The following is a 23,187-nucleotide window of genomic DNA, read 5'->3' on the forward strand; positions in this document are numbered from 1 at the left end:
CCGGCAGGGCGGGGCTGCGGGCGGAAGGCACCGCGAGGAGCGGGGAGGGGGCGGGGCCACGGGAGGGGCCGCGGGAGGCGCTGCCGCCACCGTCCGGGCCCGTCCCGCCTTGCTGTGCGCGATGGCTCCCCCCAGGAAGGGCGACCTGAGCCCGGAGGAGAAGGACTTGCTGGCAGTGATCGCCACAGGTGAGCCCGCCCGGCCCTCGCCACTCGCGGCCCTGGGCCGCAGCTCCGCTGGCCCCGCCGGCCGTGCCCCGGGAGGCTCTCGCGTGAGGCCCCGTTACCGGCCGCGCTGCCCCCGCTCCGGCCCGGGCCTCTCCGCGCTGGGGTCACCGCTCCGGGCCCCGCCTGGCTTCCCGCCTTCGGACCCCGCCACCCTTCTCCCTGCCTGCAAGAGGACTTCCCTTGGTGGACTTCCCTCTCAGGCAGGCCCGTGTCACCCAGGGAATGCGGTGGGGGCGCGGTGCGGTGCAGTGGGGCTGGAGAAGCTCAGCTGGGCGGGTCTAACTCTGCCAGGGAAAGCTTACGTCTTATTACTAATGTCTGTTGACATTTACCTAATGCTTGGTGTTAATTGCTCTGCTAAAAACAAACAAAAAGTTTTATTGGGAGTAATCCGTTCCTCTGGCCCACTGTACGGTTTTCCCGATGTGTGGTTGGCAGAGTAGGATGTCCTTGCAGACAGGTAGTTCTTAAATTAACAGAACTCAACTTGTCCAGGGTGTTGTGCACCTCTTATCCCTTATACTATTTTATTACTGTTCTCTTAGAGAGAGGAGAGGGGACCCCATCAATGTCTAAAGTATCTGAAGGGAAGGTGCCAAGAGGTTGGGGCCAGGCTCTTCTCAGTGGTGCCCAGAATAGGACAAAAGGTAACAGGCAGAAACTGATGCACAGGAAGTTTCACCTGAACATGAGGAAGAACTTCTTTACTGTGCGGGTGACCGAGCACTGGAACAGGTTGCCCAGTGTGGTTGTGGAGTCTCCCTTCCTGGAGATATTCAAGAACCATCTGGACACAATCCTGTGCAATGTGCTCTAAGATGACCCTGCTTGAGCAGGGAGGTTGGACCAGATGACCTGCTGTGATCCCATCCAACCTGACCCATTCTGTGATTCTTTGGTTTTGCATTTCACACAAGTGTCGTGGTTTCACTGCAGTATGTGGTACACATGCTTATTGTTGGAGGACTTTCTGTCATGCTTGCTGTTACACTTGGGTTTCCTGGTCCAGCAACATGAATTCCACAGCCCTGTCTAAATAGTTATACTCCAAATGGCATTTTGAAAATCATGACTGGTGATCATTAGTCAGAGGTAAGCTAAAAACACTTGATGTGTCCCATGCATTTCTATATGTAGTTTTCAGTCAAATTGAACCCTTAAGAAGTTTTATTTTTAGTTTTGGGGCTTCACTCTCAGCTATATTAAAATGTTGCTCTGTGTCAGAGACGTAGGCATAGGACAGCCAGGAATGAATTTATTGTGAATCAAAATCAGTGTGATTTTAATCAGACACTTTAATTAGAGTTTCAGGCTTTCGTCTTGCAGGCACTTCTATCTAACTTAGCTGATTGCTTATGATTACAGTCACAGGATGAATCAGGTTGGAAGGAACCTCAGGAGTCTCTAGGCCAACCTTCTGCTCAAAACACATTAACAATGAGGTCAAATGAGATTCCTCAGGGCTTTATCCTATCAGGCCTTGAAAACTTCCGAGGATGGAGACTGCACAGCGTCTCTGGACAACCTGTCCTGCTTTACTGGGCCCGTAGTGAAAATGTTTTTGCATGTATCCAGTCTTAAGCTTCCTTTTCTGTCAACTTCTGCCTGTTGTCTGTTGGCCTCCTACCATGCACCACCATGAGCAGCCTGGCTCCAACTTGTAGCTCTACACAGTTCTAGAAGTCTGGCTTCCAGCAGTTCAGTGTCATGTTTGGAAATCCTTCAGTGTTTGAGAACTCTGAACTTGTAAACACAACTTTGCTTTGCTTGTATTGAAATTTACTTGAAGATCACCCCTTTAAGACTTGCTCTTACTGATGTTCATTCTTTTGCTGGGATGTTTTTCTGAAAATTTCTCCAGGCCTTAAGAAGCTTCCCAATGTTTAGAATATCTATGTCTGGGGGAGTAGGCTGGTTGACAGTTCCCTGACTGGGTCTTTATCAAGTGTGTGAGATGACTCAGGTGATTATTTTTTTTCCCTAAATTAACAATAAAGGAAGAAAGAAACCTGTAGTATAGTTAAACCACACCAAAAGCTTGGTGAAAAAAATTATTTGTAGTATTTGAAATGGGGTTTTTGGCCAAAACTGAAGTTGCAAGAGCTGCTTTGCTGAAAATTTGCTGGAAGAGCACCTCCTTGTGATATAGTGAAGATAAGCATGAATCCTGTCATTAAAACGAGGGGGGCAATGCTTATTTTTATTAAGCACATCACTGCTGAAAGAGTTGTGCTTGCGATTGATTCAGTGATCAGAAGTTTCTGTTAATTTGCAATAGATTTAACTCCCCAAACTCAGAGTCTTTGAATGTTCTTTCATTTCTATTTGTTTGAATGCTTGTAGAAGCTGCATTGATATTAAGTGAATTGTCCTTCAATGGGCTTTAAATCAGGTTCATAGACCTGTGGCTTAACCGAAAAGATTCTTGTAGCAAATTGAAAATACAAAGTTATGGCCTGTTTTTCCTTGCATGTTTTTTTCCAGACTTCAGTCTATTTATGTATTTGGCATTTTTTAGGAATGTCAGTGATCAAGCTATTTTTGCCCTTGTCCTTCCCACCTCTATTCTCTATTACCAAAAGCAAATTCCTTCCACTTTTGTGGACCTGGGAAGTGGTATGTTGCAAATTTCAAATTTAAACAGGAAAGATGATGTGAGTAAATGATGAAACATGTTTCATTCGGACCAGAAAGTCTTATAAATGAGATAATTCCCTTTTGTGAGAACTTAGATAACTCTTTCAGGCATGCTCCAGATGCTCCAGAAGAAGTCAAAGTTCAAAGTGTGTTAAAATGCTCAGCATTTTATGTGCTGTTTATGAAGAGATGTATTAGTGTCCTGTTCTTGTGTGTGTGTAGATCAGTTACTTCACAAAAAATGGATGTTTATTTCTAGTGCATGCTCTCTGACTTCTCCTTAATGTTGTGACTTCTTGCCTTTTAACTTCCAGAACAGAACACTGTTTATTCCTAAGCCTCTTCACTAAGTGCAGTTGATTTACTGGTGGTTGATCTACATCCCACGTGGTTAATCTGCAAAGATTTCTGTTCTAATGAGGAATGCAAATGATAACTTTCCTCTTGATTCTCAGTTTATTCTGTTTCTCACTCCCCTTTGTATCTCTGTCTTTTTAAATCTAAGGAAACACCGATGAGGCTGGAAGACTACTGGGCAGCAAGAATGTCCGTGTCAATTGCTTGGATGAGGTACAGCAAAACTACAAGCATTATGCTGAGTTTAGCAAGGAAAATACTAGGTCTGAAGGCCTTCCTGTTAAATATCATTGCTGTACAGACTCGTAGAAGTCAGAGTTGTTCTGAAGATATGACCAGACTGCAGCTGAATAATGAGCCTTTGAGGAGTTCTTACTGTTTGTTTTTTTTTTAAGAAAGTTTAAAGATTTACGTTACTTAAAGTACTACACTGTTTGTATTTTCTCTCAATTTCCAGCATGAACTTTGGTGTCTGTAAGGTAGGATAAATACTGCAGCAAGAACATGGGGGTTGCTCCCTGGCTTCTTGTCACCTCCACCAACCTGTAGTTCCTCTGCAGCAGACAGTGGGGATAAAGAATACCTGCCCCCATCTTGTGCTTGATCTCATCACCCAAAACCCCATCTTTGCTAAACCGTAAACATACTGGGAGGGTGAATAGCTAGATCAAAAGTGGAAAACAGAGTCTTTTCAGAGGCAGGTGTGATGGACATGTAGAAGATAAAACACTTAAGCGTTTCCTGATGATGAGAGTAAGGTCGTGGGGAAAGGAACCTTGTGGGATGTTCATACGTTTCCTCTTCTTTTTTCTTTTTACAGTGTTTTTCTGAAGTGTGCAGCACTAATAAGAAGTGTAACATGCAAGGAAAACTGTAATTCCCCACCATGCATGTTAAATCCATGTGTAATTTCTTAATTTAAGTGTCAATTTGTGTTTTTTTTCACAATTTCATAATTTCATAGGATCACTGGAACATTCATGCTAGAAGGGAGCTCAGAAGGTCTCTAGTTCAACCTCTGGCTCAGAGCAGCTTCAGCTCCGAGGTTAGATGAGGTTGCTCTGAACTTTGTCCTGTCCGGCCTTGTAAACCTCCAAGGATGGAGACTGCACAGTGTTTCTGGGCAACTTGTTCCACTGCCTTACTGTGCTTCTGGTGAAAATGTGTTTCCCTTATGTCAGAACCTCAACTTAGGCTCAGTGTCTTTTGCCCTCCTGCCACCATAACAGAAGGGTTTGTCTTCTCAATGACCTCCCTGCTGGCTCTGGCAGCTGCTCCTGGGCTCCACCAAAGCCATCTCTTCTCCAGGCTGAGTAAACCCAGCTCCCTCAGACTCTCTTCACCACACAAGTGCTTGAGTTCCCACCATGTGTTGTTGGTACTCTGTTGAATTTACTGCTGTTTATGCGTGCCTTTGTTGCACTGGTAGACCCAGAATTGGACAGGGTATTGTAAGTGTGGTCCCATGAATTCTGAATGGAGGAAAATTGCCCCTTCATCTACCAGATATCTCCATGGAATGTTGTTAGTCTTTTTTGTGCTGCCAACAGATCCATTTTCTGAATGCTCTTAAATAACAGTTAAATATTTAAACCTTAATTACCACTACATAAATTCTAATAAGCTTCTGACAAACTCGTCACACTAAGCTTTACAGTGAACTTCAGGAACCCCAGATACAATATAAGTATGTTTGCAAGTGTGCTTTATGGTAAGATTTTCCTGTAGTGAATTGCTGACTGCACCCTTGATGCAGTATTAGTGCACCATACAGGATTACTGTCAAGAGGATATGGTTTATTAATAGAAACCATAACTGAGTTATGCTCAGAGCTGTTGTTAAAGAAGAAATAGTATTAACAATACTTGCCTAATGCTAACATCTGACTAAATACAAGGCACATAACACTTTGAATGTTTATGCAAGGGACTTCCTGCCATCTCATTTTTATTCCCAAGAGTGGTATGTAATCATGCATGTTGAACAGGAAAGAGTTCAGATTTGTTTAGGATTCTTAAATCCATCAGTCATCTTACCTCAACTTTTAGAATTTTTCTATTATAAGCCATTTTTGCTCCAATATGTTATTCAAATATCTATACAAAAGTAAGTGTGTGAAATCCCAGTTAAGCATTACCTTCATCTATTATTCAACATCACCACAGCTGGAGACTTCTCTCAATGCATCAGGTCTTACTTTTTTTCTCTGTTGCCTTAGTTGTTTATCCTGAAATTCACGTTATTATTTATATTACTATTGTTACTTATTTTACTAATGTTAGGATGTAAGGAAACAGCCCTGAACATGGAGTGCTTAGGTATTGAAATGGGAGCACAATTCAATTGGGAACTTATTTCCATCCCTAAAGTCCTTTATAAGTGAGAGAATCCACAGAATGAGCACAGCTTTAATGTAATTCTCTCTTCTAGTTGTACAGCAAGCATGCAATCACAATTTAATAATTTCCACAGGCTCAGTAATTCACAGCACATCCAGAAGCAGGCTGTTACATATTGCACTTCCTAGTGTTAAAAAAATATTCACATAAGCTGTTCCTTTCATTTTTGGTTTGACCGTATATTCTAACTGCTTGGATCTGCTTTCTTCTAGATTAAAAACTACTGACAATCAGCTGTCTTTTCTCTATGTACCTTTAGACAAGTACTAAGACACATTTTAACATCTTCCAGATGCACTGACCTTTTAAGTATCTTGCCTAAAGTTATGTTTCTGCAGTAATTGAGCTATAATTGTGGTTCTTTTCCAAATCCTTTCCAGTTGTTTCAGCTTCTTACTTCAAAAATGTAGGCATGAGCTGGGCGCAGTATTTCAGCATTGCTTCTGCTGTTGGTATGTGTATTTAAAAATAAAAGGTTACTCTAAGTCTACTTGCTTTTCCTTGTGCCAAGACTCATTCACCCTTCACCTCCTGCTATCTGCAGAGCTCTGCTGGCAACAGTAAGTCACTTGAATGCAGAATAAGATCATTTATTCAAATGAGTTTCACAGATGCCCGTCTTCCTGAAGGCTGGAGATACCCATTAGATACAGTCCTGTTTTTTGTCAGCACCCTTTCTGACCAAATAATTTTTTCTGTTGTTGTTTTTTTCTGGATTTAGGTAGATGAAGAAAGGGAAGGTATTTAGGCTTAATCACTGTCTTTATGAAAGCAAATAAATATAATAGCTGTTTCACAAAACCAGTCTTTAATAGCTTGGCAACTTTAAAACGTCAGGGACATTTAAACTCAGGTGTCCTAAAACATTAGGACAAATAGATGGGCTATGGAAATGAATGCAAAATAAATACCAATATATTTTATTTAAATGCACACCACTTAGTCATTTTATTGTCCTCTTCTACATGGAGTGGTTTCAAATTTGGAAACTTAGTGTGGAAGAAAGTGTTCAGAACTTTTGTTTCCCCTGAGAGGGCAGAGCTTGTAAATAGTGTTGTGATTTCATGTTGGCAATTTGCTGACTTAACTCCGTCCGTTTGCATTGTGTGGCCAAGATATTTTAGCTTATTACATGCAGAAAGGCAGGCTAGAGGAAGCACATGGGCTTTCTAGCCATGAGTTTCCTCTGGTCATGTTGGTAGTCAAGGCTGCAAAGGAGCACTGTAGTACTACAGTGCCCTATTTTCTGCAGATCAAACAGAGAGACTTGACCTAAAAAGGCTTCACAATTTTTCTGTATTTAAAATAGTTATAAGGTCATTTATAATCTTCTTATATACAGAACTATCATCTGGCATTAGCAGCTTTACTTTTTGCCTCTAGTTTGGTAATTCGGCTGTTCAGTTCTGTAATACATCTTTTAGAAACAGTCCCCTTCTATATGCTAATTACAGAACTGAGCACTTCCCGGGAATTACAGCAGCAGCCTGCTTATTACTGCCTGAGATGTGTGTAGCTTTACTTGTACTGATTATGTTCAGCAGAGGGTTCTTCAGTTAATCTGTCTTGCTATTCCAGCATGAACATCCTATGCTGGCAGAAAATGCCCAGATTCTGGGCCTTCATTGAGGAGAGTTTTGTCTTTTGGTGGTTTTTACATACTTCAAAATATGCAAACCAAAGAAAATTCAACAGCTATTAAGAATTATCTGGTTTCAGTTCATGTTGGTGACTGATGTAGATTTTAGCTTTTCATCACTTTCAGATGAACTGAAAGGTCATCAGAGGAATGAAATGCATTACAGATGTGAAACCAACAGTTGAGCAGAATGACTGTAAAGGAGAACAACTAAAGCTATTATCGACACTGAACAGAATATTTCATATTCTAATTAGTTCATACTTAGCTGTAGCTAAAATTATTTGTGCATGTGACTGTTGACTGCCTTCCAAATCGTAAGCCCTGCAGAAGATTGGAGATGTTACCATGTAACATCCCTGCAAAACAAACTAGAAACTAGGAAGGATTCCTTCTTGTCCTAGGGAATGAGGTTAAAAGGCCAGATTTTTGGTCAGAAAAATGTTACATAGTAGCTGTTAGAATTCTTCATCTGATGTTCCATAGTGGAACAATAAATAATTTGTTTCATCTCTATGCTTAATAAACCATCTGCTAGTTTTGTCATATAAGTACGTTGTATTGACAATCCCAATGTCATCTGTGAGAAAACATACTGTTGCTGGACCTGTCTTTGACATTCAGGATGAGAAAAATATTTGCAGTCGTTTCAGTTTCTGTGTAGGGATATAATACAGGACACTGAGCTTTTTCAGATAAGCATGTGTCTAGCCTGACCCTATTTTGTTTGCCGTGAATGTGCAAAGCTGATATTAGTGTGACTTTAAATCCAATTTTCTATTAGCTGTCCATGTATTTTCTACTTGATATGTTTTTTTTGATCCACACCACAGCCTGACACTTCCAAAATTGAATCAAAGGATTATAAAAAAAGTTTTCTGGGAGGCGGGAATGATCAAAACCAAACCCAATTCCTTCCTTTGTCCTATAATCTTCAGATCTTAATTGAAACAACTGGCATTCGAGATATAACCAAACTTAAGTAATTGTTTTCTAAACATTCCTTCTCCCATTGAAAACCACATTGTGTTCGTATCCCCTTAGAGCAGTGCCTTTCTGTGCTGCTAAAGGAGGTGAATCCGTGCTGTGACTCTCATTTTTATGGGATTGGCCCCTAAAAATTGCTGTTGATGTAACGTAATGAATGTAATATATTTTATATATTGGGACAAAAAGTCTTTACTTTACATTTGTGGCATCCCACGTGAAACCCAGCAAAACCAATTTTTTTCATGTTCGTGGAGCGATCTCTTCAGGTCTTTTGTTTCTTTAGTGGCAGTTTATATTGCAGTTTACCAAAATATTTGGGTTGCTAGAATATGAAACATCAAGTAATCACTTTTTACTGTTTTCATTTAGGATGGAGAATAATGAAAATATAATACTTCAAAATTGTTATAACTTTCCCAATTTCTATCATCTTTAGAAATTTTTTGAAAATTATACTGATAAAGTAAACTCAGTTGAATTTTATGCTATCGTAAATTGAAACAAGGAACATATTAAGGCTCAAACTGACAATTACATTATTTCAGAGTAAGTATCACATTACCATGCATTTACAGAGCTGCACTAATGGTGTACATGAGTGCATTCATGTACACAGCCTTGACTGGCAAAAAAGGAACAAAATGCCCTTCTGATTTCCTTCAGGAACAAACTAAAGCACACTCCCATGTATTCAGTTTTGGAGTGTTCTTGGGCAATTACTGTGTCTTGGCTGATAACATGAATCCTGACTCAATGTTATGTGAAAATAAACAGCATATTGGAAAAAGTGTATTAAATTCTAAAAATGGAATGTCGTGCAATTTTCTCAAACAGAAATGTGCTTCTCCCTGCCCCTGGAGAGAGAGAGAGCCTGCACTCACAGTTCACCCTAGTTCTGAAAATTTCCCCAGAGGTTTGCCCAGGTTTACATTTATAATTACACCAGCAGAACTCCAATAAAACCTCAGTGCCTGCCCTGCTGAAGTAAATCCGTTTTTGTACCAGGGCACTTGATCAACAGCAAGGTTTGAGGCTTGGTTATTAAAGTCCAGTGAGAGCTGTGTATCTGCACAAGGGCTTTCAGAGCTCTGGCTGATTGTGCACACAATACCACAAGGGTGGAGAAGTGGGAGGGGGGAGGATAGCACAGTTACCAGTAATCCTGACTAAAGATGAGCAAGATGGGTTTCAGAAACTGCAGATCTTTGTAATGTTTAAAATAACAACAGCCTATTCCTAATTTTCTTATTGCTTATCATATAAGCAGCAGCAGGGGAAGAAAGAAATCATGTCTGAACCTAACAAGTTTTCTATAACAAGCTTTTTCTGCTAGCAGAAGCATTAGTTGTCTTTAACACTAATATCTTACACAAAAGGCCAATGAGAAATTGGCAGTAAATGGTTTTCATTTATTCAGAACTGGTCTGTTTTCAAATCTGTAGCACAGCATAATCAGAAAAGTGATTTGGAAGTGGAAAATCTGCTAACCATATATTTTTATGAAGATTTTGTGAGTGTTTTTGTAACTTAAATATTATGTGAGGCTTTATTAGTTATACTGAACATGCCTGTAAAAATTATCAATGGTATGAAAGAGGTGTAACATTCTTCTTTATGTGTTACTTGCTTCCACTTTGCTTTGCCAGCATGGCATGACCCCTCTGATGCACGCAGCCTACAAGGGGAAGGTGGACATGTGCAGGTTGCTCTTGCGACACGGGGCTGATGTGAACTGCAATGAGCATGAGCACGGATACACTGCCCTGATGTTCGCTGGGCTTTCAGGTAACTTCTTACTAAACTTGGGTCACTGATTTTTATGACGTCGATGTTTGCCTTAAATTAATAATTTAAAGGGAAATATTGATATGCTTTTATTATTCAGGTTTACTGTTACTTATGTGAACCATGGCAATATGTCAGGACCAGTAGAATCATAAGGACTGTGGAACAGGAGAGCTACTGTTCAGATTCATATAAAAGTTGATGCTTTTCTGCATTTTGAGGCATTCAGTCTGTCTTTACTTTGTCCTGTTTTTACAGATCCCAAAATTAAGTTTTCTGTGACAGTCTTCTTGTGCAGTGGGATAAATTTGGTTTACTTACACTGTGTTACATTGAAAAAGCTGCTGCACTAGACTGCCTTATTAGCACTACAAATCCATAGCTTTTAGTAATATTTGAAACTTCTCAAATCAATCCAGTATTTTTCACATTTCGTCTTTCTCCTACATTATTTTTGCAATTATCTTGTGGGCTTTTAAAAATGTATTTAGTAAGTTTCAATAACATTTTTTCCCACATTTTTTTTCCCTCTCCTCTTGCATTATTTTTTCTTCTCATAAGAGTGCTTATGAGACATATCTTCTGTCTCAAGTGGTGTCTCAGCTTTCCTCCTTTTTCCCTAATGACAGGAACAGTTATTTCCTTGAGTGGGAAAAAGACAGTACATTAAAACATTGTTCCTTCTGGGGAAAAGATTAGATTTGGGAATATTAGGTTATTTTAAGTATCTTCTTTACTAGGCCGCTTATCTCTTCTCGAAAAGGAGATTCTAAGGAAGTAAGATTTCTTAGAAGGTAGAGTTTAAACTGCTTTCTTCTATCTTAAGTATAAAAGAAAGGCAGGCTTATGTATTTATCTGAACCCTAAGTGGATCATCAGATTGCTTTTCTGCTGAAACTTTGGTAAAAAGATTTGGGAAATTTCAATGTTCTGTGGCATTGAGCAATATCAGAGCTGCAGAAGACAGATGAGAACAAAGACTTGGAGGTTGTTAAATGGCTGCAGCTTTATGGAAAATGCTGGACTTTTACCATTTTCTCACAGCTGAGCTTTTAACCTGTCATCCTGGGTGTGAACACTTCTGAATGTTGACTTTAAAGTCTGTTGTCTGTGAGTACACAAGGTACATGAGCACTACTGACGCAATGACTTTGTTTTTAAACCAGAAACATTCATTTTCATCCACCACCCACTTTTTATATTCACTTTTCTGTACTTAGCAGCTGCATTAAAACTGATACAGTAAGAATACCTTTGAAAGCAGAACCAACAGGAGTGGTGGCAAGTGTCCTTATTAGTCTCTGAAGGGCACCAATTGAGTCATCTAATCTTCCCATCAAATTTTAGCTTCGTTTTACTTGGTATTTAGCCCAGTCTGAACACCCAGTTCCCACTGTGGAGAAAGGAACAATCTGTTCTCTTCTTTGTGCTCCTGCTACATCATAATCCTGAATTTGTTTTTCTTCTTAGAATAGCAAATGTAGTTGAACTGTCAAACTAGATTAGCAGAATTTGCTTCTACACTGGTATCCAGAGGGACCAAGCTCTAGTGTAGCTACCTGCATATGAGTCCCATAAGCTCCATGGGGAGCTGAATGTGCATTACAGAGAGCAGAGTTATACCCTCTGGAACCAGAAATAAGCACTGTGCCTTTCTCTTAATCCAGTCTTAAAATAATGACATTAAGAACATTCATTTCCCTCACTGTTATGCTCGGTCTTTAAGAAATTCAGTCCATGGTTTTTCTAAAGCATAAAGAATTACAAGTTTTGATTTGTTGTCACTTATTCCCCGTATCTTCCCTGCAAATTCAGGAAATAAAGAAATCACCTGGATGATGTTAGAGGCTGGAGCAGAAACTGATGTTGTCAACTCTGTGGGAAGGACAGCAGCTCAGATGGCTGCTTTTGTGGGTAAGGTGAAAATCTGTTATCATTTCCTAAATTCCTAAAGAAGTAAAATGTTAGATTCTGATGTTTTTTGTTGAAGAAACATTTTTAATGACCTGTTCTGAACTGACATAGTTGTTGACCTTTTTTTTCCACATCTCATCCTGTAAGAGTCAGTTTGTGTTCTATTCCCATGCTTGGTTTCATAAAAACACAGATGATCTTACCTGTGAGAACGGATGCTGCTGTTTGAGTGTGTAAGTTTTTGCAGTGTTGCCACTTTATAATAGTAAGAGGAAGCTGGTAACATTGTAAGTGTCTGAAGTGCAGTACAAAGTGCCTAATTGGAGCTTACTTTGTGGGAAAGAATGACCTTAGGAGCTCTCATCTGAGCTATGCCACTAGCATGCTGTGTGCTGGCAGGAAGCCACTACCTGCCCTTCTCCCTCGGCATCTGGGAGAGGTCTTGGAACCTGTTCTGAGGTAGTCACTGCTTAATGACCTGAACTTCACTAGAACAAGATAAAAGATTTCCCATTCCAATATGCAGTGTTATCCCCAACAAAAGATGCAACAGGCTTTTTTTTCTGTTATGTTTCTTTTTATTGTGTTTTTTTCTTGTTTTTATAAATCCTTTTTACTTTTTTTACCCACTTTGACAGTACTAGGAGATTCCTGGATTAATGTTTCACTCTTTTTCTACTTCTAGCAAGGAGAATTGATAAAATATTACTAGGCAAAGTGGAGTCATTTTAGTGATACAGCTATTGCTGTCCAGATGACCTTCCCAAAAAAGAAGACCTGTATTTTCTTTCTAACACAACCTTCTCATGGTGTTTAAATGCTTTAGAACCTTGCTAGTCCATTAGTTGTTCTGGATTCAAAAACCTATCTTGCTATTCAGATTTACCTCCTTGACTAGTAATTTAGTGCTAAATTTCAATTTCCATCTTATCTCATTCTGTTCTTGTAAAAAAGGAAAAGGGTGGGGTTGCTCACTTGAGGTTTCAGCAACAAAACCTTAACTATTCACTTAATGTGTCAGAGAAGTTTACTTCTATTAATTTTACTTTGGATTTGGATAGTCTTTTCCAATGTGATGCTGTATGGAGTTATTAGTGAGTGGGGAATATTATCTCCAACATAATTTTGGAGAGTTCTTGTTTAAAATCTCATCATGTCACCAAGGTAGAAGAAATATTTTCAGGCATACTGAGATACACTACTTTGTAAAAGTCTGAATATTGGAATCTATTACTGTTGGTTTTTTATTCTCTGCCCAATCAACACTAATTCATCTGTCCGTGTGTGAGAAGTGAGGATACTTCTTCCCCTGTCATTTGTCTTACACTGTGCTCTATTAGCTCAGAACTGTCTCTTCTAAAACAGTAGAGGATTTAAATGCTGGAATTTGGTTGGCTGTGTCTTGTACTGATTATAGGATTAGTGCCAAGGCAAATTAGTCAATTTAAAGAATGTGGTCCTGAACTAAAGAAGATAAGTTTTACTTTCCCCATAGCCAAGTAATCCATCATATTGTCAGAAGTAGAAAACAAGAGGGTGTAACCTTTCTCATCTTGTTACTTTCATCACAGTCCTTTTAGTTTTGGTAAATTTTAAGCATGTTTTGTTCTTATAACTTCTCCCACTTTAGATTAATACACTACTATCTGTTTCAGGTCTGAAAACTTACAAGTCTCAATGCAAATGTTATTAATTTTTAGAAGTACAAAGTAGAGGAACTTCTCTTGAAAAATTTTAACTCCAGTATGAGACTACTAGTATAGTATAACTTGGGGGAGAACTACCTGTTCTCTTAATTTTTGGCTTACCAGGTAAAGAGGATGCAGGAAGGAGACAGAGTTTTCAAAATGAATTTTCATGAGGGCACTCCCTGCTGGGAGTCAGTAGGTTAGACTTACTGGACATTAAATCTACACACGAAATCATGACAAGAGTTGCCTGTTTTCAGTGCAAAGTATCTCATGCAAAGCTCCTTTGTGGGTAATTCTTACTTATACTGCTTCTATCAGATTTGGATTTAAGTATCTTTTTTGGTTATTATTTCACTGGTGATTTTTTTTCTTGTGTGCCTTTAGGTCAACATGACTGTGTGACTGTCATCAACAACTTCTTTCCACGTGAAAGGCTGGACTACTATACTAAACCACAAGGCTTAGATAAAGAACCAAAACTGCCAGTAAAATTAGCTGGCCCTCTGCATAAAATTATTACTACTACCAACATGCATCCTGTTAAGGTGGAGTAATATGTAAATTGTATGTGTTTGTTGGCATGGGAGCTGTTTCTTTGTGTCATGAAGCATTCAGCTGTTCTGATAGTCCATCTGAGATCAAAAGCATTATCCACTAATTCACGTGCTTCTGAAAATGAGGAAGAATCAGGTTCAACATTTAGATGTGATTAAAAAATTAGACTATTTCAGTGTTTGTATACATGAGAATCTTGAACTAACACCTTTAAGTGGAGAGTTTCTTACATCAATAACCATAAATAGCTTTCTTTTTTGGCTTTTTTTCCTAGCCTCACTTGAAGTGAAAATATAGAACAATATCCTGTCTTAACAAAATCTCATTGTTCTCACAATGCTTTTCTCAGCATGTATTTTCCTACCTTCATCACTGGTTTGCCATAGTAACATCTTACCACTGCTGCTGTTTCTGAAAGTATGTGCAAGAGAACATTTATTTTTACTTTGCAGGGCATTTGCTGAAAATAATGTTTTTTTGTTTGCTCCTCCAGTGTAGTTTAGAGAAATGAATACACCTAAATTCAAATACAAGTTCCTCGGGCTTGCCATTCAAAGTCCGGAATTTGTCAATATTTTTCAACCAGGTGTCTGTGGTACATACAGATAGGCAGCTCATTTAGTGAGTGGAGCATACAATTTCCTCTTGTTTCTTCCTGTGAATTACAGTATACTGAATAATAATACTAAACAATGACTGAAAAAAGAAAGGGAAGACTGCCTAAGAAGGAAGTAGAGGGATATTAGAAACTCCACTGAAATTTAGCTACAATGAGCTGTATAAGCTTTAATGCTAATGCACAAGTTTAAAAATATTCATTCCTAACTGGCTTACATTTTCTTCAATCTCTCTCCTAGATCGTGTTGCTAGTAAAAGAGAACCCTCTGTTGGCCGAAGTAGAAGCACTGCAGAAATGTTACAGGGTTCTGGATCTCATTTGTGAGAAATGTATGAAGCAGAAAGATATGAATGAAGTACTTGCTATGAAAATGCACTACATCAGTTGCATCTTCCAGAAATGTATTACATTTTTAAAAGAGCGAGAGGATAAACTAGATGGATTTATTAAAAGGTGTGTATTTCTACAGAGAGGTCTGAAGGCACATATGCACACCAGCTTTACAGACACCAGAAAAAAGACAGCTGCAATAATAGATTGGATTGTCTTGATAAAGGCTATGCCAAATAAATTTTGAAATAATCCCAGCTTCATTTACTTCAGGGTGGCACTGACTCCCTTTTTTCTGTCTGAAGTGACACTGTCCTTTCCTGGGTACAAAGGAAACATTCCTAGAGTTTCAGCTCTCTGCTGGAACTGCTTAGAGCTTGGCATTCACATACACACTATGAAGCAGCAGGCAGCAACATGTGATGGAGAAAAAGGGGAGTGATAGGCTTGAAAACAGAATTTCTCAATGTCTGATATGGATCATCTGGAAACATTTCTTGTGCCATCTTGCTCTCCAGCAGACATACAGGGTGAGATTTTTTTGAAAAACACTTAAGTAGTGGAGAACTGCAAATCCCACAGACTGGATCTAGAGACTTGGACTCTTAAATCACTTAGACAGATCTTCAGAATCTACTCAGTTACAAAACTAGCTGCCTGATCTTAAATATCAAAGTAAGTGACCCAGCTTTTAGAAGGATCACATTCCCCATAGACTTCTGTGGATTTTTACTGAAATCCTGTGTGATACTGAATATAAATTAAGAAGTCAGCTTTCATGTAGTGAAATCAAATAGTTTATTAGTGATCCATATAAAAAAGTAGGAGCAAACCAGATAAATACAGAGGTGTTTAGGAATATAACATGTTATTAAACATAAGTAAGGCACACTTTGCATTTTAAAGTATTGTGTATTTGTCAGTGTTTATTCTTACAATGCTTATTTTTAAACACCACAAAGCATTTTGATATTTTAGTAGATGTAGATCCTAGTCTACTTGTAGATGACTATTTTTCTCTGTGTGGTTGAATTACTAAGTTGTGGTTGCAGAGCATACATTTATTAATTGTGTATTTCATAATGATTGTGCATTAGAATAAAAATAATTTCATTTGCGTTGAACACCTCTATGTATGAAGGTACCAATTAATTTTGAATTATAGTTCTTCTGTATAATTTGAAAGCGGGCAGAGTACAGCATGCTGTGTGTTTGTTCTTGAATATTTACTATGTGATTTCTTATTTTACTTGGGTTTTTAAAAATTTAGTCTCTTAAAAGGGAGAGATAAAGATGGTTTCCCTGTGTATCAAGAGAAGCTAATTCGAGAAAGTATCCGAAAGTTTCCTTACTGTGAAGCTACATTGCTCCAGCAGCTTGTGAGAAGTATTGCTCCTGTTGAAATAGTAAGTTTTTCCTATCAAGAAAATGCTTTCTAAGCAACTTGCATAGTAAATTCAGTTCGAGTCATCTTTCTGTTCTCAGCTTCTGCAATGTGTTATATTAAGCACAGGTTTTTGATGTCCCTGAACTTTGTGGCTACCTGGAGTTTGATTTACATATTGCAGAAAATGCTCTAAAATACTTTGACTGGTATGTGCCTATAATGAATGCTTAAACACCTCAGCTTTTAAAGAAAACTGAAGCAATTTGTTTCTTGTCTCAGAGCTTTTTTTTTTTTCCTTTCCTGGGACATCTATTTAGTTTTTCTCTGCCAGTTTGCTTTTAGGAATTGTAGATTCAGACATAAATGAAGCTTATCTTGCACTCTTTTTCACAATGTCTAAATTCAGTTTAAGATTACATAATTTCCTAGATTTAATGCATTCATTAGTTCCATTGTACACAAAAAGTTGGTAATACATGATGGTAGAAAAAGAAAAAACCATTCTGTGAGTCTCCTTTTATCACAGAGAGGGGCAGGATGATGCAATGTACAGCGACATGTATATCTAAATTAGGAAATCAAAATTACAAGTAAAAAATCTTAAGTTTTCCTCATATGCCCTTGCTAACACACTTCATTATAGTACTATTTATTACTTTGTAATAAATTTTTCAAGAGCTACTGTTCTTTTTTTCAAGCATGTTCTTTCTGGTCTCTGAGAGTGAGATGTTGTATCCACAAGTGCTGGGGAAGTGGAACAATTTTGCGACATGTTTGGATTATGCTGAGTGAATTAAAAATAGCCTCCATCTTAAGTGACTGCAGGTCTGCTAAAATGTCCTGAGGTTTAGTGCAATCTCTACTGTTTGTCTAAGCCAGGAACACAGTGTGAAAACATAAGCCATCGTGATGCATTACGACTTGCTTTAGAGTAAACATTTTCCTTCCTATCCCTTTTTTCTTCAGAGGGCTTGCAGTCTTTTCTGCCTTTAAAAAAAATGACTGTTTATTCCATTGGATTTCTGTCCATTATGTAGAACTGAAAAGGAGAAGACACTATAATTTTTATTTGTGGGGAAGCCTTTAACCTTTCTCAGTCTGGGTGTCTCAGTGTTGTTGCAGGAGTTATGATTGTGCATATTCCATGGTAGTCTAACGGTTTAAGGATTTACTTAGAGCTGGAGCAACTCGGCATTTTTTTCTCTAATGTTTACATTATTGTCCAAAAGAATAGTCTTAATTTATGGCTACCAATAAAATATATTAAATCTTACTGCTTGTATTGCATGGGAAGAATTGCAAATAACATCTAAACAGTAATATGCAAATAATTGTTTTGAACATTTCAAGTTCTGACTATTTGATCTGTAGCATCTGAGTGCACTGAGCACAACAGTATATCAGTGACAAGTGAAACATCTTTGTATGTGCCAGCACAGACTGATCTGCAGAAATCTGCTTCATAGGATCTACAAGTGGGTGACAGCGTGTAAAGAACACTGAGTTCATTAATAGTATAATTTATAAGTTGCAGAGTAAATTCTAGAGAAGCTGAGGGCTTAAGTTAACTTCATATACAGAAGTTTATCTAATGATACAAACATTTAATTGTGCACGTTAGTTGAAGTTCTGTGGTTTAGTTTTATGTTCTTGCTGCTGCAGCAGCTTCAGTGAGACAGAAGCTTGCGAAGTCATTTTGCTTTTCCCATGCGTGTCCCTCTTTGCAACAGTGCTGTTTTTTAATCTCATTACCACCTCTTGTCTTGTCTTCAGGGTTCTGACCCTACAGCTTTTTCTGTACTTACACAAGCGATTACTGGCCAAGTGGGTTTTGTGGATGCTGAATTCTGTACAACCTGTGGGGGAAAGGGAGCAGACAAAAGATGTTCAGTATGTAAAATGGTAAGAATCCAAAAAATAGTGCCATTGAGGTGCTAAGAATTTTGAATGGTTCCCCATTTACTATGTAGACTTCAGAGGAGTGGCAAATGTGTCTGCACTGAAAATATTCAAGCCATCTACTTCTGGGAAAGATACTTGAAATTCATGAGTAGGAGTACTTGGATTTCCAAGTGTGTATGCTTAAGAATGAAGAAAGAGTAAAATTTCTGTATGTTTAGAGTTAATAAAACAAACTGTTCTTTATAGATTCTTAAATAGGTTAGAATCACTCCATATGACCTTACAATTTTCTTAAAAATACCCATAAGTGCTGTACATAGAGAGATTCAACTTGGTGCACTAAGAAATGCAAGAATATTGTATGTTTTCTTAGTACATGAAAATTAATTGATAACTCTGGTAATTTTCAGGTGATGTACTGTGACCAGAACTGCCAGAAAATACACTGGTTTACGCACAAAAAAGTCTGCAAGACCCTGAAGGAAATTCATGAGAAACAAGAACTAGAAGCTGCCAAAGAGAAAAGGAAACAGGAAAAGAAGCAAAAGAAAGGTTAGAATCTGTAGTTTGCTTGCAGAAACTAATTGTGCATTAATTTGCACGACAAAGAGCAGTTGAACAGGCCTTAAAAGTGTAACAGCTGAGGTTGGAAGAAAAATCTTTGATGTAACATAACAGCAAGCCTGCATTTGTTGAGATTCAAATCTTCAATTTACAAATATACTGTGTACATTCTTAACTTGTTTGCAATAACTTGCTACAGTTACACAGAATTCTGCAACTAAAGCATTCAGAATTACACTGCACTGTTTCAAAATCCAGGTCTTTAGTCAAGCTCATGCAGAAGTTTCATGCTGCTCTATATGTTGTTGGAGGTGTTAGGACAAGTTAGATAATAAGCAAGCAGTCTGCTCCTTCCCATTTTAAAGGTTAGTGTAATGTTAGTTCTCCTGTAATACTTTCTCTTCATAATCACAGTATTGAGTTGTGTTGTGTACTTGGAATGCGAAGTAAGCAAGCATTAGTCTTTAAACTGTTCATGGTGGTTTTTTCCCTTCAAGAAGCAAATAATTAATAACAGAAAAACCACTGTATTGCCACCTCCCTTAACTCTGATGCAATGTTTCTCTAAGCGAAATAATAGGAAAAATCAGTTCTTCTCTTTTAGAACTTCCTGGATTTTCCTTCCCTTTTTTTAGGGATTGTAGAAGTGCCCTGGACAAATCACATTTGTCTTACAGTGTAGTATTTATTTCAGCTGTACTCAAAAAACTATAGTAAGATATCAATTACTAATAAATTAGTAATAACTGCAGTTTTCAACAGCTTCCTGTGATGATCCTATTATAACAAGAGCTGCTGTTGCATGGGATCAGGATGACTGTAGAAGCTGGAGGCAAGGATACTAGAAGTCCCTGGTTATATTGCATACTACTACAGCAAAACATAATGAGCTGTGAGCAGTGATGCCTCACACTGGTGACAAACACACATGTGCAGGTTCATATTTACTGAAGGAGTTGGTGGCCAAGTGCTGTCCTCTTCAGGGGGAAAGACAGGATTTTGGTGGATGGCTCTTCTCCCTCCCTTCCAAAAAAGGGATGCTAACATTTTCTGATATGTTGCTACTGCACTATCTACATGGTAATCTTCATTAACTTTTTCGGGTGCATGGCCAGCACACTATGGACCTTATCAGATATGAGCAAACTACTGAATTCATCTGGTCACCTCATAAATGGTGGTGTCTCAGAGCACTTCATACCAACAACGGTTTTATTTCAGAAAGTTAGCAATACCCCCTACAAATACTGTACATAAGGAAACTAAGAATTAAAAAAACATAAATGCCACAGCTGCAACTACAAGCAAACCCAAGAGTTTAGGAGTTTCCACTGTACAAGGCTGAGTGTTCAGGAAGTCCACGCTTCAGCCTGTGCTTAAGGCTCTTAGCTCCACAGCCATGTAAGGCCTTGGCAGGGCTTTGCCATGGTCTTGTGGCAGGGTTGTGGCTAGCTGTGACAGAATTTTTGGCTGACCATCAATCATAACAAAGAACAAGAAACCAAGATTTAACTACTCCCAGTCCCAATTAGGCCTTCCCCTTGTACTTTTCAGAATTGCTAGCACACAAGCCCTACTTAGCAGAATCGGGGCAAAAAGTTATTTAACAATTGTTTTTCTCCAAAAACATTGCTTGAAAAGTAAAGGTGCAATAGCTGATTCCATTCCACGCAATCAAATTCTAAATTCTAGGATGACTCACTTCAAACAAAGTTCATTGTGGTCAACAGTTTATTAGCAGATCATTTCTTCAGTCTGTTATATGCAAAAATGCTTCCTATGTAGTCACATGCCTTTTATTTAGAAGGTCCATTTATGTATCCTCACTCATACAGTTTTCAGAATATGCCTTTTTTATTTAAAAACCAAACCCACCTGCACTCTGTGTTTAACCAGCTTGCAGCCATTCTTTGAAAAGCTAACAGTAAGAATAGTGTCAATAAAACATGTTTGAGCTGGAAGTCAAAATAACTGTAGTGTCCTACTCTGCTCTTCTGTATATTAAAAAGAAGTGTGACAAAACTGAAGATAAATTGAGAGCTTTAGGTAGGGTTACTTAGAGTAACCTTATACCAACTTAAGCAGAACTTTAGTGTTTTGGGTCTGTTTTCCATGAAGTTTGGTTAAATTAATAATTTGTAATTGATGCAAAATTTCCTAGTGTTTATTGTTCTCCAGTAATAAAAATGTTTGCTTCCAAATGAGTTCAGTGTTTATTAATTGTGTGATTTCTCTTTTGCTTAGATGAAATGCAACTAGTAGAGAGTAGTTCTGCAAGTGAACAACAGTCAGATCCTGGTCCAGATGCTACAAAAGAAGTTGATCCAAATAATCCTACTGACCGAACAGAAGAACCTGAAATTACCAAAGAGATGGAGGCACTCGCCCTGCACCCTGAAAGTCCACTGGAAAGTGAGACTGGCTTAGCTGACATTAATCTTCAGAAAATTCAAGATTCTGAGGAGTAAGAAGAGGGTAGGAAGGGACTGAGGATTCTCAAGGGTACTAAACATTTTTTATGCTGACCATATCTGAGTTCTTAGATCATGGCTTATGCAAGACTTCCTTTGAAAGACAGAATGTCTCTGTTCATCATGAGATGAAATACTGGCTACTTTGTCTATAAATACTCCAGATTCTGTTGTAAATTGTCAAAATAGGTATTTATTATCTGCTAAAAACTAGAGTGGCATAGATCCATCTGTATGTATACCAGCAGTAAGCCTAGTGAAATTCTATGAGTATCTCTTGTTAATGAACCACTTAGTGAAAAATGAAAATCATTTGATTTGGATTATTCATGTTTTCAGAACCTAAAATTTATTTTAATTGTAATTTAAATATTTTTTCCTGCAAGTACATAGATCTGTAGTTAAAAGCACTGGGAAGCCAACTGTTAAATTGCCTTTTTTCTCCACTTTATGAAGCTTTATCTGAAGGCATTCAGTAGCAGTTAAGCTTCCGAAGATACTAGTCTGAACTCTCAACTTTTCGTGGCATTACTGTAAATATTTTTGGCTAGTGAGAGCACAATAATAGTGTCTATTTTGTGGCAATTTTAGAAATGAAACTGCTGTTTCAGGTGTCTCAAGCTGATGGTGAAATTTGTGTTTCAACAGTATTATTTCACTATTGGTTTGGTCAGAAATATTCCAAAGTCTAATGAAGGGAAGACCAGAATGACTCAAAGTATTTTGACTGACGCGATTAATGGTTTCTAAATCAGTTTTCAGGTAAAGATACCTTAGAGTACACAGATGTTGCTTATGAATTCTTAATGAATCATTTCATAAATGTAAAAAATGCTTAATATTTTTCATGTTGAACCTGGTCACAGATGGGGAAATTCATGTATGCATTGATACAGCTGGGATTTCACTTTGGCTTTCAGCTAAATACCAGATCTAGAAAATAGCTTCCCTTAACTATGCTTTTCACTCAGATTTATTACCATGAATGTCACAACTGAAAATATCACTTGCTGCATAAGGATGGCAAAATTGGAGACTGTCTTATTGTTGGCTGAATAACTGGTGTTTTGAATATGGCAATATTCTTCTAATTGGAGGAGTAAGGACCATCCTCAAAACAGAGGGAAAAAGCTATTAATTTTTTTACTATTTAATATCTTGAAAACTGTACGAGTGAGGATACATAAATGCACCTGTGCAGGGAATGTACCTGTGTTTTAATTTCAAGGATTAGTAGGTTGTGAAGAATAAAGGGAAATTTTTTAAAAGAAGGGGGCTATGTGACAGTTCTGTTTACTGGGTCTGTAACACCTGTTGGGACACACGGTGACATTCTCATGTGACATTCAGAGCCCTCCTGTAGCTTGAGTGTGCAAGTTTAAGTTCATGACAATTGGCAAGCAAGAGCTGCCTGCCTGGAACTTAGATCTGGACTCATGCTGTAGTCACCATCCACTCTTGGGTTGGGGAATGCAGAAGTGCTCCTGGTTCCCTGTTCCACACATAGCATTTGGGGCCTACAGGAATGTGTTGCTCATCAAGGTTTCTCTGAAAATGCCAGCCCTTCAGGGCAAAAGGTTCAGGGTTTTGGAAGTGTGCTAAAATCCACAGCACAAATCCTGCTTTCATTCTCTCAGTGGTGGTGCCTTGCTCACAGAAAATATTTGATAGCCCTTGACAGGCCACCAGACAACCTCATCTCTAACCTGCTTTCAGCAG

At 38.4% G+C, this 23,187-nt stretch overlaps 1 protein-coding gene across 2 annotated transcripts; it reads left to right on the forward strand.

Annotated features, from left to right (window-relative positions):
* Position 1: 1 nt before the first annotated feature.
* ANKMY2 (ankyrin repeat and MYND domain containing 2) lies at positions 2–22,739 on the forward strand. Of its 2 annotated transcripts, none has more exons than XM_064675872.1 (10): positions 2–188; positions 3,370–3,434; positions 9,897–10,035; positions 11,851–11,949; positions 14,025–14,185; positions 15,053–15,267; positions 16,415–16,550; positions 18,305–18,433; positions 18,844–18,985; positions 21,242–22,739. In XM_064675872.1, exons 1-10 carry the CDS (start codon positions 122–124, stop codon positions 21,463–21,465), a joined length of 1,377 nt encoding a protein of 458 aa, XP_064531942.1. In that variant the 5' UTR covers positions 2–121; the 3' UTR covers positions 21,466–22,739. The 2 variants fall into 2 exon arrangements, with proteins under 2 accessions (XP_064531942.1, XP_064531951.1); XM_064675881.1 differs by lacking the exon at positions 21,242–22,739 and adding an exon at positions 19,256–19,347.
* The last annotated feature ends 448 nt before the right edge of the window (positions 22,740–23,187 follow it).

Source organism: Pseudopipra pipra, chromosome 1 (assembly GCF_036250125.1).
Source record: "Pseudopipra pipra isolate bDixPip1 chromosome 1, bDixPip1.hap1, whole genome shotgun sequence".
NCBI lineage: Eukaryota > Metazoa > Chordata > Aves > Passeriformes > Pipridae > Pseudopipra > Pseudopipra pipra.

Bases quoted from the DNA above. Each gene is read 5' to 3' on its own strand.
- ANKMY2 (XM_064675872.1), top strand. From the start codon at position 122: ATGGCTCCCCCCAGGAAGGGCGACCTGAGCCCGGAGGAGAAGGACTTG. The intron at 189-3,369 runs GTGAGCCCGCCC...TTTAAATCTAAG, and splicing joins GCTGGCAGTGATCGCCACAG to GAAACACCGATGAGGCTGGA. The intron at 15,268-16,414 runs GTGTGTATTTCT...TTAAAAATTTAG, and splicing joins CTAGATGGATTTATTAAAAG to TCTCTTAAAAGGGAGAGATA.